The sequence below is a fragment of the Phyllostomus hastatus genome, unplaced genomic scaffold, assembly GCF_019186645.2.
Source record: "Phyllostomus hastatus isolate PE091 unplaced genomic scaffold, TTU_PhHast_1.1 phas_scaffold_345, whole genome shotgun sequence".
In the NCBI taxonomy this organism is placed as follows: domain Eukaryota; kingdom Metazoa; phylum Chordata; class Mammalia; order Chiroptera; family Phyllostomidae; genus Phyllostomus; species Phyllostomus hastatus.
The window spans coordinates 17,246,033-17,262,006 of record NW_025334024.1 but is presented as its reverse complement, the minus strand read 5'-3'; the positions used below and the strand labels follow the sequence as shown (position 1 = coordinate 17,262,006).

At 50.0% G+C, this 15,974-nt stretch overlaps 1 protein-coding gene across 1 annotated transcript; it reads left to right on the top strand.

The window, feature by feature from the left end:
• Positions 1-8,655: 8,655 nt before the first annotated feature.
• NUTF2 (nuclear transport factor 2) lies at positions 8,656-15,674 on the top strand. Its single transcript, XM_045818656.1, is given in 4 exon segments — positions 8,656-8,754; positions 11,775-11,846; positions 11,926-12,024; positions 13,925-15,674. Coding segments are annotated over 4 exon segments (384 nt in total). The 3' UTR covers positions 14,039-15,674.
• The last annotated feature ends 300 nt before the right edge of the window (positions 15,675-15,974 follow it).

Below are 15,974 nucleotides of genomic sequence, written 5' to 3'. Positions count from 1 at the left end.
CCATCCTTTAGAGGTCTCTGCTGGGTGTTCTCCCAGTGCCTGGGAATCTCACCAGCATTTTGTGGTCTGTGGCCTTCCTATTATTCCCTGCCTGGAGTCTGAGTTTGTGGCTTCTGCCCCTTTAATGGAGACCTTCTCAGGTCACTTTATTATTATTTTTTAAATCGAGATTCCCTCTGTCATTTGGTAGTTTAACCCTTTGGTGTCTCGTTGTCAGTCTCTTTGACTTTATCCTGTGGGAGTTCTTTGAGCTTTTCTCATGTGTAGATCAATAAATTTGAGGAGATTTTGGCTATTTCCTTAACTATTCTTTCTGTCTTACTCTCTCAATCCTCTCTGCCTGGGACTCCCTGCATGTGTATGCTGGTATTCTGATGGTATCCTAAAAGTCTCTAGAGTTGTTCATTTTTCTTTTTTTAAATTATATTTTACTGACTATGCTATTACTAAAGAGCCTCTCACACACCCCCAGCTGGGGACCTGGCCCGCAACCCAGACATGTGCCCTGACCCGGAATCGAACCGGCGACCTTTCAGTTAGCAGTCCGACAGTCCTCTGAGCCACACCAGCCAGGGCCCTCTCAGGTCACTTTTATTCAAGTGCCTAGTGCTCCTGGAGTGGTACCTATCAGGATATCTTCCCAGAGTGAAACACCGAGCCACCCTCCCCAGGATGAAAGGGAATAGTCCTTTTGGAGAGAAAGGGGTGCATCTGAAAATTTTTCCATGGAACAGACATTGAAATGAAAGGTGGGCAGAATTTATGGGAGTTGAATCTCCTCATGGGCTTTTTTTTCTTGTTACTTTTCTTCTGGTGGGCCATTGAGGATGTTTGTGTGTTTCAAATTGGTTTTGCATGGGCTACCCTTTCCCCAGCATTGAGATTCTGTGATTCTCTTGCTTTGGTCGTCGTGCCAGGAACTCTTGACTCCCTCCATGAGGGAAGCGGGCAGCATGTCCAGGCCTGCATGATACTCTGGTCAGCACCCTGACGCATTCCCTTTTCTCCCTCTACCAGCTGGAATGTGTCTCCCTGGAAAGAGCCCTTTGTTCAGGTCTGACTGTGACGAGGGAAGTGTCTTAGTGGCCAGGGAACAGGGACACAAGAGGCCTAGGGGTGTCCCTGCCGCTGGCCCCAGGGCTCCCATCACTGGCTGTTGGGGAACTTGCTGTGACCGCCCTGGGCCTTATTCCTTATTTGTTGCTGGTCTCTGCTTTGTACCAACTCCCTAAGCTCAGGCTGGAGAGGGAGCTGCCTGGAGAGAAACCCCCTGAGGAGAGGGATGTTTCTAAGGTGCTTGGGCACTGAGGGCTGTTTGCCTCCGTGGATGGGGAATTCTGGAACGTTTCTTCCTTGAAGCTTCAGATAGGCCATCAGAGCCTCTGGGCAGAAACTGCTTCCTCCCAGAAGTGTGTGTAGAGACATCAGTTCCACTTGCAGAGGCAGATTCAGGCTCAGGGGAATGCAAGTTCTGTTTTCCCTATGGTATAAAACCGACCAGCGAAGCACGTGCTCAGGGGCTTCGTGTCCTGAGGGTTGTGGCGCTCGCTTATTTCAGAGAAGAAAAGGTCTGGGCTCCGTCCTTCACCACCTCATCTTGCTGCCTGTATGCCTCTTGCTATTTGACGTTGGCTCTTAGCTACTCCAGTCCAAGCCAATTTTGTGGACCTTTTAATGCTGGCTATGCCAGTGGCCTTGCGTAGCCTTGAGTTTTTTCTTAACCTCTTAATTTCCTTATCCACAAAGCTATACTAATCATACCTGTTCTACAGGGTTGAGGGACTCAGACAGTGAAACACACAGAACTGGCCCTGGCTGGAGTGGCTCAGTGGGTTGAGCACCGGCCTGCAAACTGAAAGGTCACCTGTTCCATTCCCAGTCAGGGCACATGCCTGGGTTGTGGCCCAGGTCCCCGGTTGGGAGCATGCGAGAAGCAGCCAATGGTTGTTTTCTCTCCTTCTCTTTCTCCCTCCCTTCCCTTCTCTCTAAAAAATAAATAAAATCTTTAAGAAAAAGGAAAGAAAGGAACGCAGCTGTTGGGCTAACAGGAGGCATTCCCTCCACCACTCCGGGAACTCCATGTCCATCCCTTTATTACCCTGCTCGTTGCAGTCACAGAGTGTCACGGTGATGTTGGCCAGGCATGGTGGTGGCAGCAGAGGATGGGGTGGTCGCTTAAGGGCTTCATACCACATTGAGGGAGCCCCGTCTGTGTGTACTTAACCAGCAAGTCCATAGATGGGAGCTGGCTGGGCCCCAGGCATCGCTGAGCCACCTGGGAAAGGGAGGCTACTCAGGGACTGAGTACAGAGCAGAGACTGGAATGTGAGTCTCAGAATGTAGCTTCTGGGCCAGCCAGGGCAGCCCCAAGGAGCCCTCCCTAGGCTGAAGTGGACAAGGCCATCTGGGTCCTGGAGGCACCTCAGCCTCGGGGGTCTGCCCCAGGAAGGGTTCAGTCCTGGCCAGCTGTTCAGGCATCAGACCTTGGCTGATTTCTCTCTAAGACTTCAGGCAGAGAAGTGGTGACAAGGCAGTTGCTCCTAGGTCGAGGCTTCTTCCTACCTTCTATCTAGTGTTCACCTAGGACCTCACAGTGGCTCCTTACAGCTGAGTCCTGCTTTATACCCTCAGTTGACTACCCCTAACGTCCCCACAATCACTGATGCGGAGATGCCTCGAAGGAGAAGAGGAGGAGCAGGGCAGAGATCAGGCCTCTGAGTGTGGAGTTGTGTGCCTGCTGTGCAGCCACAGCTGTCCCTCAGGTGACTGACCAGGACCTTGGGAGGGAGAAAGGGGGTTGCCAAGCCCCACTTGCTTCATGCCTCAGGCAGACAGACGGCTGGGTGGACCACAGAGGGTGGTCTCCTGACAACTTGGACAGAAGACGTAGGTGGAAGGGAAGTGGGTCACTTGGCCACTTCAGTTGAGCAGGGTTTGCCCAGAACTACTAGTCCTCCAGAGAAGGTCAGGCCTGGACCCTGCGCGTTCCTGGACTTCATCAAACTGTTGCTGAGAGCCGAGCCAGGCACCATGCAAGCAGGGATGCCCTGGTCAGAGACACAGGCCATAAACAGGGTTGGGCAAAAGTAGGCTTACAGTTGTGAGTGTACAAAACAGTTTGTTTATTTTTGTATTTTTTTCTGTACAAACAACTGTAAATCTGCTTTCCCCCACCCTGTATGTAAGTGTGACAATCTCATGCAGTGACGAATTCTAAGAAAATACCTAATGCCCTGGCCGGATGTCTCAATTGGAGTGTCGTCCCGTACACCAAAAGGTTGCAAGTTTGATCCCCGGGTCAGGGTGCATACCTAGGTTGCAGGTTTGATCCCAGTCAGAGTGTACAGGAGGCGACCAATTGATGTTTCTCTTTCCTCCTCTCGTCTTCCCTTCCTCCCTCTCCCTGTAAAATTAATAAACATATCCTTGGATGAAGATTTTAAAAGAAAGAAAGATACGTGATGGTGAAATGAGTACTTGGGCAGCTATTGTAGACTTGGTGGTCAGGGAAGGCATCTGTGAAGAGGTAACATGTGAGCTGACGCATAGGGTACAGGGAGCCAGGCACAGGAAGGTTTAGGGAGAAGAGCAGGCAGGTAGAAGGAGCAACAGCTGCAGAGCCCTGGGGTGAGAACAGGCTTAGTGTGGTCTGGAACAAGAAAATGCACAGTCTGTAGAGGAAGGGGTTGGGAGGGTCGGTGGCAAGTGACAAGGCTGGGCAGCCCAGAGGGCAGGTCCCTCAAGGTTTCGAAGTCAAGGTAAGTGGTTCAGACTTCATTGGTGGGGAATAGGAAGGAAAGTCACCGGAGGGTCACAGGGAAGTCAGAGGTGCAGTGTGTTCCTGAAGAACAGGCACCGTGCAGCTCTGTCTGGTGGCAGTACACTGCGTTTCCCTTCTTTCCCTGTGATACATGCCCGGGCCCTGGAGGTTTAAGCCAAGGCTGGCGGCTGTCAGTCCCACCTGTTGGAGGAGCTCTTACCAGCCTGTATGCTTCAGGGCTGTTTGGGATATGGCAGAAAGTAGATGTGAAGGTAATGGCCACCACTGGTCTCAATTTCAAGGACCCCACTATGAGCTCGGCACACTGCTGACAATCCAGTGGCCTCAGTGGTGGGTCCCTAAACATGTGAGCATCGTTCTGTGTTCCAGTCTGGAGTTAGTGACATCCTCTTCCCTCTCGCTCTCCCGCCTCAGTCCCTGCCCAGGTTCAGCTAGGCCAAGATCTCTTCGCTTTGCTGAGATAGAAGAAGAGAGTTGTGACTTTGAAGGTTTGGGGGAAAGGTGAAATCATCTCCCATGAACACGCCTACTGTTGAGTGTGGAAATCTGCCGGGTGTCTGTCTTAAGAGGCAGAGGTCCTGGTTCAGGCCTCTCCTGCCCCGTCTGAGAAAGCCACGGAGCCAAGAGAACAGGGCCCCAGCTCTTGGTGCAGTTCCACGTGCTTTTCTTTCTTGTTTCTCTTCATTTTTATCTTCAGCTGTTGCTGGGGGTCTTGGCTGTGGAGCCCACTGGTTCCATTCAGTTCCACCATCTATTAGGTTAGTGGCCTTGAGTAAGTTCAAGTTAGCTAACATCGCTGAGCCTCATTTTGCAGGATGTGAGGGACAAATGCATGTAAAGCCCTTAGCACATTCATCTTTCTACCTAATATGCATTAGTGAAAATGAGGTGTTATCAGCTGGACACTGCTATTTCAAGTTTTGTCACTGGAAACACCCCGAATTTTAGGGTAAAAATGAAGTTTTTCTGTTGCCAAAAGGCATCTCCTGGGCCAGCAGTTTCAACCTGGGGTCTACAACTGAACCTCAGGAAATGTAAACAACCTGAAATTATTCACAAGGCTGGGGCATCCTGCCACCGTGCAAATTTATCGGGAGAGGGCTACCGTTTTTTTAGACATTCTTAGAGGGTCTTTGAACCCACAGACCTAAGGGTCAGAGGACACTGATGCCCAGTGACTGAGAGGCCATCAAGGTCATTTGGGCTCCTCGAGGAGCCTGACTTCAGTCAGCCTGTGGACTGCTGGGGCGAAGCAGGAAAAGGCGTGGTCAGTGGCCCTCTTGCAAGAGCTCTAGGAGAAGCCACCATGAAGGGCAGTCCCCAATCTGCTGGGAGGCTGCCTCTGCACCTTGGCATTTTGTTTCTTTCCAGGTGTGTAAGCGCTTGGTTGGTTCTGGTGTGGAGCTGGACTGAGATAGGAGAGAATGGCTGGAGAGGCAGGGACAGGTGTGGTTGGCCACCTGTGGGGTTTGGCTTTTAACCCAGAGGCCAAGGTGGTGCTGTAGGGGAGGGACATGGCCAGCTTTGTGGCTTAGAGCTCATGGATGCAAAGGTAGTGAAAAGAAAGCACGGGCCTCAACCGGAGGACCCAGTGGCAGCACTGATCCACTGGATGAACTTGGAATGAGACAGCCCACATTGCTGAACCTGTTTTCCCACCTGTTAAGCGGGGTGACAGTGGAATCTGACCATATGGCTGTTATGATCATTACGTGGAAATAAATCAAAGTCAAGCAGACTTCAGACGACATTGATACTGGCTTTGGGATCCCTGCTTGGCATTTTTAAAACAAAAGTCTCAATCCACATATTTTTTTTTTAAGATTTTATTTATTTACTTTTAGAGAGAGAGAAGTGAGGGAGAAAGAGAGGGAAAGAAAAATTGGTTTCCTCCTGCATGCCTCCAACTGGGGATCTGGCCCACAACCTGGGCGTGTGCCCTGACTGGAAACCAAATCAGCGACCTTTTGGTTTAGAGGGTGACGCTCAGTCCACTGAGCCACACCAGCCAGGGCAATCCACTTAGTTTTGAGGGTTCCTTCTCACACTTTCTGGGAGACCCTGAGCTATCCAGTTTCTCTGGAAAGTTCACCCTGTCCTGCCCTGCCCCACCAGACCAAAGGGTTCTTATATCCCTTCGTTCCTCCACCCTTTTCACTCCACCACCACTTCTACCAAGTAGTTTTTGTATTAGCAAGTTATCACATCATTTAGAACAATATTGGGGAAAAAAACACACCCACACACTTCCTCTGCCTCACCAACCCACCACAAGTCAGCCCTTGTCTTTGGATCAGCTTCTAACCTTAGTTCCTCTTACCCTCCAGCTCTGGCTTCCCAATTTCCTGCCCTTACCTCTTTTCCTTTTCCCAGATAATTACTTGTGCTGTTTCTTCCGATTAGCACACTCTTTCTCCAAGACCTTCTCTGAGGGCTGCCCAGCCTTGCTGAAGGCAGAAGGAGAGATGGCCCTCATCCATCCCTTCAGTTATCCCCTGCCCCAGAGCTCTCAGGGGCTGGGCGCAAGGCACCTTGCAGGTACGAAGCAGTGGGGTCGGGCTGTAGCAAGTGAGCTAAGTGAAGTGAACACCAGGGTAGAAGGGGCAGGGATAAGTGGGGCTGTGCCCTGCCTCAAGGACTCCAAGTCTGTGTGTGGGTTTCCCTTGGAAATGCCACCAAGACAACACTGCCGAGACTGGCTCTCGGTCCTGTGCCTTTCCCATTTGTTGATTTGTTTCTTGGCAGAGTGTGAACTGGGACATACCTTGTGTTCCTGTGTAACAGGCGTGGCCCAGTCCACGTTTTCTCCTCTGCTTATTTTAGACTTTCCTGGACATTTCTTAGTCATCCCAGCACTGAGCTGCTATTTTTAGTGCCACCACCTCCTAGGAGACCTAAAATAAAGCTGGCTAAGCTTCCTGGCCCCTCATTGGCTGGAGTTATTGGTCACAGGGTAGAAGATTAGCTGGATTGGGGATGGGCTACTGTCCCTCCGCACTGGCTCCTTTGGCCTTGGGTGAGGTCACAGGGCCTGGAGTGAACTAGCACTTACCTTACCGAGCTGAGGGCTTGACCAGGTTCCCTTAGTGAGGCTTCACACCCACCTCCACTTTATGGAGCAGGAGGAGGAGGCCAAGGCCCTAAAAAAGGCAGTGACTTGCACCACCTCCTACCACTGTTACTGGTGGTCTGCCAGGCTCGAGCCCACCCGCTCACGGCTGTTTCAGAGTCCTGTCGTCAGGAGAGAAGGACCGGGCCCCTCTCAAGTCTGGCAGCTACAGGGCAGCACATGGGTCTGTTGTTGGAGATCCCGCAGTGGGATTTGGACTCCCTCCCAGGGGGGGGCCTACCAACACCAGAGCAACTCCCTTATCCTGCAGCCTTGGGCGGGGCCATGGTGCCTGTAGCTAGGAGTGGGGCTTCCCCTTCCCCTAAGAAATTGGAGAGGAACAGCCCATCCCAGCAGAAGCAGTGCTAAGGGATGGGGGGGGTGTGAAGAGATGAACTGTTTCCTCCTCGCAGCTCGCTCCCCACATCTCTCATCTATTATTTTGTGACCCCCACCCCCCGAACTGTCCCTGTTGAAGGTAGGGGCACCCCCATCAATGAAGAAATGCTCCAGAAAGGGCCAGGCGTTACTGGCCTCAAAAATGGAAACTGCCGCCTTAAGACTGCAGGGAGGGGGTTGTCATTTGCTGTTCTTGTAGCAAATGGGGCCTTGAGGAACCATCTCCCTTACTTTCACTGGGTCTTTCTCTACCTGCCAAGAAAGCACTAGGGAATTGTTGAGGCACTGAGGGCTGTAATACCGGCGGGGGGGGCAACTCAGGAGTTTACTTATAAAAGATTGTGTATTTATTCTTCCATGTTTAAACTTCAGTCACCTTCAAAGTACTGTCCATTTGATGCAATACACCTATCAAGCCATTTTTTCCACTGCTCACAACAGTTTTTGAGCTCATTGATTTTGATGTCTTTTAGTGTTTCTGCTGTTTTTCATTTCCCTCTGAGGATTTTTTTCACCTGGGGAAACCAAACAATGTTGCTCAGAGTGAGATCGGGTGAATAGGGAGGGTGGGGCACAGGGGTCATGCAGGTTTTGGTCAAATACTGCTGAACACTTACCACAGTGTGGAGCAGATGCGCTCATAAGTCAACCATCATGAAATAGGCAAACACACTGAAAGAGTCTTTCACCAAAGCTGAATGCAGCCTCTCACAACAAAGCCAGCTGGTATACTGATACAGATGGGTTCCTACAACACTCACCTAGCTGGGGAAGCCTATACTACAAGGGGCCCACCCTCCAGAAGATAATTCTGGGTTTTTTGGGGGTTTCCCCATTGTTGAAGACACTTTACACGTAGACACCAGTAATTGCTGACCCACAGGGTGGGAAGAATAGCAACAAGTCTTGCCTTGCAGGTCATTGAGAAGATTGAATGAAAACCTATGGGGAGAGTACGTAGCTCCTCCTTAAAGGTCCACCCCATTACTGGGCTTTGAGAGACCTGCTCTGCCCTTCCTTTGTCCTGGGTCCCCCTTTAGGACCCATCGTGTGTGCTCCATGACCCTGGCACCTCTCTGTCTCATCAACCAGAGCTCCTGAAAGGAGGGGCTGAGTCTGATCCATCTCTAGACTTCCTGCACTGGTCTGTGTTGGGAGAGGTCTCTGCCAATTCTCTGGGGCCTTTCCATGTTCCCTCTGTGAACAGACCTCAGCAAAGGACTTCCTGCTCACGGAGACCATGGAGGGGGGTGGGGTCAGTGGAGAGACAGCTGCTGGCTACCTACCTCTTGCTCCCACAGTACCAACGCTTCCCTTCCCTGTCTCTGGTCTTGCAGGTCTCAACAAGGCCGGGTGAAGCTCCAGAATGGGAGACAAGCCAATTTAGGAGCAGACTGGATCCAGCTTCACTCAACATTATGACCAGTTATTTGATAATGACAGAACCCAATTAGGCGCAATTTACGTAAGTCTGCAGCTCTAGGACCAGAATGGGACTCCAGGGAATTAGTTCTGTGTTGGGCCACTTCATCCAGTTCACTAGTTCTGGTAGCCCTCACTGAATGTGGTTGCGTCCTTCTGTCTGAGCTGTCCGTGGGATGGGGGGCCTGAGGTCTGGCCCCGCTAGCTGGTTTACACATTTCCTTCTGTCATGTTCCACAAGAGTAGGGATTCTGGTACCCTGATCAGGGTGTTCTGGGCTGGCCATCCATGGTTCTGGACATGCCAGTGTTCTAGATTGGGAAGCAGAAGGTAGAGGCTAGTGCTCATGGTGCCCTCTGGAGGCAGCTTGACCCCTCTGGGGTCATGGCCTGGCGCTCTCCTGGAGGCCCCAGGTCCAGCTTCTTTTGGGGGGCCAAAGGCCCCTTAGGACTCATGGGAAACAAATAGGGTTAGCCCAGAGAAGCTGGTATGCCTTTGAGAAACCCCTCCATGTAGGCAGAGGGCCAAAGTCAGCACAAGTGCTATTTGATTGTCACTATCGTAGATCAAGAATTTTGTTTTGCTTTTGTTTCATTTGGTTTGCAGGTCGGGGCTCAGTCCACTGAGCCACACCAGCCAGGGCTTGTTTTTGTTTCTTGTATGTACCCTGACCAGGGATTAAACCCGCAACCCTGGTGTATCCAGATGATGTGATACTCTAACCAGCTGAGCTATCCAGCCAGGGCAGATCGAGAATTTTTAAAGCTTGAACTGATTTGACTCTGGGATCCTGGCACTTTTGCCTTGTTGCTTTTGTTTTTTTTATTATTATTTTTTAATTTTTTTAATTTTTATTTTTTTGTTTTTTAAATATTTTTTATTTGTTTGTTTGTTTGTTTGTTTGTTTGTTTGTTTGTTTAGAGAAACATCAAAATGTGCGGTTGCTGGGGGTCATGGTCTGCAACCCAGGCATATGCCCTGACTGGGAATCGAACCTGCGACACTTTGGTTTGCAGCCCATGCTCAATCCACTGAGCTACACCAGCCAGGGCTAGATTTAATTTTTAGAGAGAGGGGAAGGGAAGGAGAGAGGGAGAGAAACATTGATGTTCGAGAGAAACACTGATTTGTTGCTTCTCACATGCCCTCAACCGGGAACCTGGCCCTTGACCCAGGTGTGTGCCCTGCCCAGGAATTAAACTGGCAACCCTTTGGCTTGCAGGCTGGCACTGAATCCGCTGAGCCACACCAATTAGAGCACCTTGTTGCTCTTTTTTTTTAAATTTTTATTTATTTATTTTCAGAGAGGGGAAAGGAGGAAGAAAGAGAGGGAGGAAAACATCGATGTGTGGTTGCCTCTTGCGTGCCCCCAACTGGGGACCTGGCCCACAACTCGGGAATGTGCCCTGACTGGGAATTGAACCAGTGACCCTTTGGTTTGCAGGCCAACTCTCAATCCACCGAGCCACACCAGCCAGAGCCTCGTTGCTTCTTAATGTCAATTAAAGCAGGCCTAACCCAGAGAAGAGAGTTAGCGAAGTTTTAAAAGAACACTTTGTGTATCTCATTTTACATAATCCTCAGCTCATGTTCCCTTTGAATATCAGGAAACTGAGACTCAGAAAAATAAGTAACTTGCCTAATGTCACAGTTAGTGAGTAGTAGCAGAGGCACTTTTGAAGTCTGCTCCTGGCGGCTGTGGCAGGGAAGGTCTGCAGGGGAGGGGCAAAGCTGGCAGGTTGCTTTGGGAGGCTTTATCAGCTTCCATCTCTCCCTGACCTCATGGCAGCCCCCATAGAAAGGGCCTCAGTGGAACTCTGCCAAGGCTGGATAGATAGTGATAAACATAGGCTGTTCCCAAGTTGTTTCTGACTGCTCTGGGACTGGTGCCGATTGACCACACAGCTGGATGGTTTTAGCTGAGCCTTGGCCACATATGGCCAGCCTGGGGCTCATGCATATCAGAGGTCGGATGACTTTTTTTTCTTCTTCTTCTTTTTTTTTAAGATTTTATTTATTCATTTTTAGAGAGGGAAGGGAGGGAGAAAGAGAGAGAGAGAAACATCAATGTGTGGTTGCTAGGGGCTGTGGCCTACAGCCCAGGCATGTGTTCTGACTGGGAATCAAACCTGCAATACTTCGGTTCACAGCCTGCACTCAATCCACTGAGCTATGCCAGCCAGGTCTTCTTAAAGAAAGATTTATTTGCTCACAGTTCTGGAGGCTACAGTTCTGAGATTGAGGTGTCAGCAGGCTTGGTTTTTTCTGAGGTGTCTCTTTTTGGCTCTAAATAGCTGTCACCATCCAGTGTCTGCATATGGCCTCCCCTCAGTGCTTGTCTGTGTCCTCATCTGCTCTTCTTATGGGGACGCCAGTCCTGTTGGACTGAGGGCCAGCGTAATGGCCACACTTGACTCTGATTGCTTCTTTTAAAGGCTCAATCTCCAAATACTGTCACATCAGGAACTAGTGGAGGGTCAGGACTTCATGTGAATTTGGGAGAATGCAATTAAGCCCGTAACAGTGTTTCAGTGTCATTTAAACTCCTCCTCTCATCGTAAGACCTTTTTTTTTTTTTTTTTTTTTAAGATTTTATTTATTTGTTTTTAGAGAGAGGGGAAGGGAGGGAAAAAGAGGAAGAGAAACATCAATCAGTTGCCTCTCTCACGCCCCCAGCTGGGTACCTGGCCCACAACCCAGGCACATGTCCTGACTGGGGATCCAACTGGTGACCTTTTGGTTTGGTTCACAGGCTGGCACTCAATTCACTGGCCACACCAGCCGGGCTATATGACTTCCTGAATAAAAACTGAGAATTGGACTTATTTAATAAGTTTATATTACGTTAATTTTTCAGAGCCTGAGCTCTGGGACGGTGGGGTATAATTAAAGAAACTGTTAATATTGTAAAGTTTGGGAGCTATCCTCAGTTCCCTCCTTTACAGACAGGGAAATCGAGGCATGGACTTATTTCCCCAAGAAAGATTCTCTTTAGGGGTCTTTTCAGGACCTCAGAGGTACTTTTGGTGCCCTGAGGCCCTGACCCCATTTCCTGATTTTCAGATTGATGCGTCATGCCTTACGTGGGAAGGACAGCAATTCCAGGGGAAAGCTGCCATTGTGGAGAAGTTGTCTGTAAGTAAAGGCCAGGGCGGGGCTACAGTCAGCTCCTTCCCTGCTGGCTGCAGCCCATCTCCCGTTCTTTCTCTTGCAGAGCCTTCCGTTCCAGAAAATCCAGCACAGCATCACGGCGCAGGACCATCAGCCCACGCCAGATAGCTGCATCATCAGCATGGTTGTGGGCCAGCTTAAGGTAATAGTGCTGCTAGGAAGAAGCGGGCAGGCAGAGGGCAGCCCTGTGCCCCTGCCATCCCTGCGATGGGACCTGCTTATCTAGGGACACCCAAGACACTATCTAGAGCAGTTCAATGTTACAGTTCAATATTACAGCAACCAGCTACATGTGGTAATTTTTTAATTACATTAATTAAAATGAAATAAAATGTGGTTCCTCAGTTATACTAGCCATGTTTCTTTCAAGTGCTCCATCACTGGTGGCTGCCTATTAGACAGCACAGACATAGAACATTTCCATTACTGAGGAAAGTTCTAGCGGAGAGCACTGGTTTAGATCCTTTTTGGTAAAGGGACAAAAGGTATAGGAGCCAGATGAGGCTGTGGTGCTAGGCGACTGGGCCATGATGCTACCCCAAGGTGCAGGTGAGTCTTCTGTAGGCAGTGGCCCTGAACATGCCCTCCTGGAGCCCATGCTGCCGCTCCCTGAGCCGGCTGCTGAGCAGAGCAAATTCCCAGAACTGCTTCTCTCCACATTTTTCCTTTCCCCTTCTCAAGACCCATCATCTTCAAAGGCTTCCTGTGACCTCGAAGTACCTCTGTCCCCACCCCCCATGAATTCTCCCACAAACTCCTACCTATTGTGCTTCAACAGACTGAGGCCAAATTTTTGGTTTCCAGAAAGCCTCCTCCCCAGAGCAGAACAATTGGCTGCTCCGTGACAAGGTCCCAGTCTCCTGGGATGTGTCCCGGCAGGGCTCAGACTAGCAGGCCTTCTCCCAAGGGCAGGCAGGGCTTCCTTAGTCTAATGCAGGGGTTGAGGGAGCCCTCAAGGCTGTGCATCGGACTCAGAGGGACCTACTCATGGCCTGGACTTCCCTGTGGGTGTCTCCTGCCTGTCCACAATGCCTTGCTTGGAGGCTATACTCACATAGGCCCTTGGGAATGAGGAGGTCTCTCCACGGGGCTCGGTGCCCCCTTTCCCAGGCTGTGCTCAGTAAGCAGTGCCCTTTCCCACATGGCTTCAGGTTCTTCTGTTTCTGTCCCAACTCTGAGTCCTCAAAAGACTGATTTGCTTCCTTGCTGATAATAATTCCCAGAAAAACCAGTGTTATTAGAGACACCTCCTACCCCATCCTGGTGTGCAGTTCGACTGGAGGTCTCTTTCTTTTCTGTTTTCAGTGGATCACCTGATGACAAAGGCTTATGTGTTGCCCCTGCAGAGCTGTGATTTCAGTGTGAACTGGGTTTTGAGCCATTTCTCACATGTTTGGCCACAGTCAGCATTTAGCAATTGCTTGTCTTGATTGGATTAACTGGCATAATCATACACAAAGAGTGTTAGTTTTTGCCCTGGCTGGGTGGCTCAGTTACTTAAAGTGTTGTCCCATATACCAAAAGGTTGTGGGCTTGATTCCTTGTCAGGGGAAGGTTGCCATTGTGGAGCAGCCTAGGTTGCGGGCTCAGTCCCCATCAAAGTGTGTAGGGGAGGCAGCCAATCAGTGTTTCTCCCTCTCTCTCTCTAAAATCAATTTAAAAAAACATACCTTCATATAAGAATTAAAAGGGTGTTTAGTTTTTACAAGACAAGCGTGCAGAACTCTTTCAAATTGGTCACTTGTGCCCAGAGGCATGGGTTTGGAGGCAGGTACGTTCTCTGCTCTTTAGCTGTATCTAACCGGTGAATCGTTCTGCAGTCTATGCATTTAGCAGCATGAGCTGCTGTCTGTAGGCCCCTGTGTGCCCAGTGTAGTGTTTCATACATTCATATTCACAAGTATCCCTTGTCTCTACTGGGATTTGAGTCCAAGACAACAGAGCCTGATCCCAAAGTCAGCATTCTTTGCCCTGTGACCCTACCACTGAACTCCCTTCCTGTTCCCAGGCCCCCTCACTGAATCATGTTTCTCTCCTTACAGGCCGATGAAGACCCCATCATGGGGTTCCACCAGATGTTCCTATTAAAGAACATCAACGAGGCTTGGGTTTGCACCAATGACATGTTCCAACTTGCCCTGCACAACTTCGGCTGACCTCCTCCCAGCCAGGCACTCATGCTGTTTCCTCCTCCCTCTCTTCCCGATACTATTCACACTCCTCCAGATGCTCCAGATATCACACCCATGTGAGCAGGGCCGTGGTGGGAGTGGGCGCAGTGCGCTGCTGCTGCCTAGGTTTTGTGCATGATGTTTGGACACTAGACTAGTTACATCTGACAGGAGAAGTTTGTGTTGTACCAGCGCATGCCTTGGAAAGACTTAAGTAATGCAAAAGGTTGTCTCTTTTTTTTTTTTTTTTTAATCTACTGACAAGTTGCTCTAGTAACCCAAAGAAGTGAAGGAGAAAGCAGCTGCCTCACCGCCCAGACATTGATTTGTTCAGATGTTTCAATGCCTCATGATACAATAAAACCACAAAAGTTTTCTTAACAGTTTAAATTGTTTTAATTAGTTTAATAGTTGGCTGGGCATCAATAACTACCTTGCCCAATTGGCTCTCATGTCTCACCCTCCCACCTCTACCCCAACTCAGCAATGCCTATTGCGAGGAGAAGACTGCTGAAGCAGCACTCTGAGCTAGCTTCTCTCAGAAGCCCTGTAGGGCATAGTGCTCCCCTCCCCAGCCCACCTGGTCTTGGGAAAGTGAGCTGCAGACAGGGAGAGCTGCAGTCTGGCCTGAAGCTTCCCTTGCACTGAAGCCTCTGTAGTCAGTTCTGACACCTCCTGTGACCTCTACACTGGGTAGGGTCAGGGCCCTAGTAACAGGACATATGACCCAGAGTCCCACTGAACATGGAGAGGCCTTGCCAAAAATGGCACATCAGGTCCAGGTCCTCTGAGCAAAGGTTTGAGGGAGAGGGGCCTATTTTATCCCCAGAAGGGTTAGGATAACACCCAGGGTGCCCCACAAATACCAAGCCAAGAAGAGGGTAGTTCAGATCCTGTACCACCTGCTTTATAGATAGCTTTGCTCAAAGGCAAGTGTCCAGAACAACCAGCCTCCAACACCCACAGATGCAGACCTGGTGGTTTGGAGTATAGATCAAGAGCTATGAAGGAAGGCAATCTGAGTTTGAGGGATTTGTGCTCTACAATTTCTCACCTCTTAGACCTCAGCAAGGCATCATTAGGCCTCCTAGTCCCTTTCTAACCACACACCTCATTGTCTTCAAATCCCAGGAAGTCTTAACTATTGGGACAGTTTATGCTCCTCAGTTTTGGGGGACAGAGGCCTTGCCTATGGCAAATCTAGCCCTTTAGCTCTGAGGCCTGGTGGTGTAAACCTGGTGGCAAGGTAGCAACCACAGGCTAAAACCAAACCCAGGACTTGGGGTTGGTGCCCTGTTAGGGATTTTAGGATTGATGAGGGCACCACAGCTATGCCTGACCTGTACCCCCCTTTCCCTCAGCTATGGATGGAGGCCAAGGACTTCCTCAGACCCCCAGAGGTTGCCTGGCTGTACTGGGTACAGGGCTGGATGATGTGCTGTTTGGTAGAACAGCACATTGAGCAGATTTCAGTGGGACTGATCTAGGTTGCTGTGTGTTGGGGGTGGGGGAGAGAGGTAGGTGCCTGCTGCCTCTTAAAACCACCCTGTATAAAATCTGCAATACAGCTTTTTCCATGTATCTGTGCCTGAAATGTCTGCAATAAACAGGTGTTTGTAAACTGTTGTTTGTTTCTTTTTGCCTGAGGGTATAAGGTTGGGCAATCTGAATGTTGTCAGAGGCCTATTACGGAACAATGTGAACTTTTTGGTGGGGTTAGCTCTCGTGACCTTGGAATTCCTGGACCTTCTGACATTGTGGGTCCCCTCAGGAATTGGGTTACACTGACCTATTTCCTAAAGGGTAACTCTGGCTCCTGCCAATTCAGCTTGTTTCTGGAGGAGTCTGAGAACAGTCTGGGTGGCCGAGTAGACCGGGTCCTAGGCCCATCAAGAGCCCTTGCCTTGGGAGTGGGCATGGA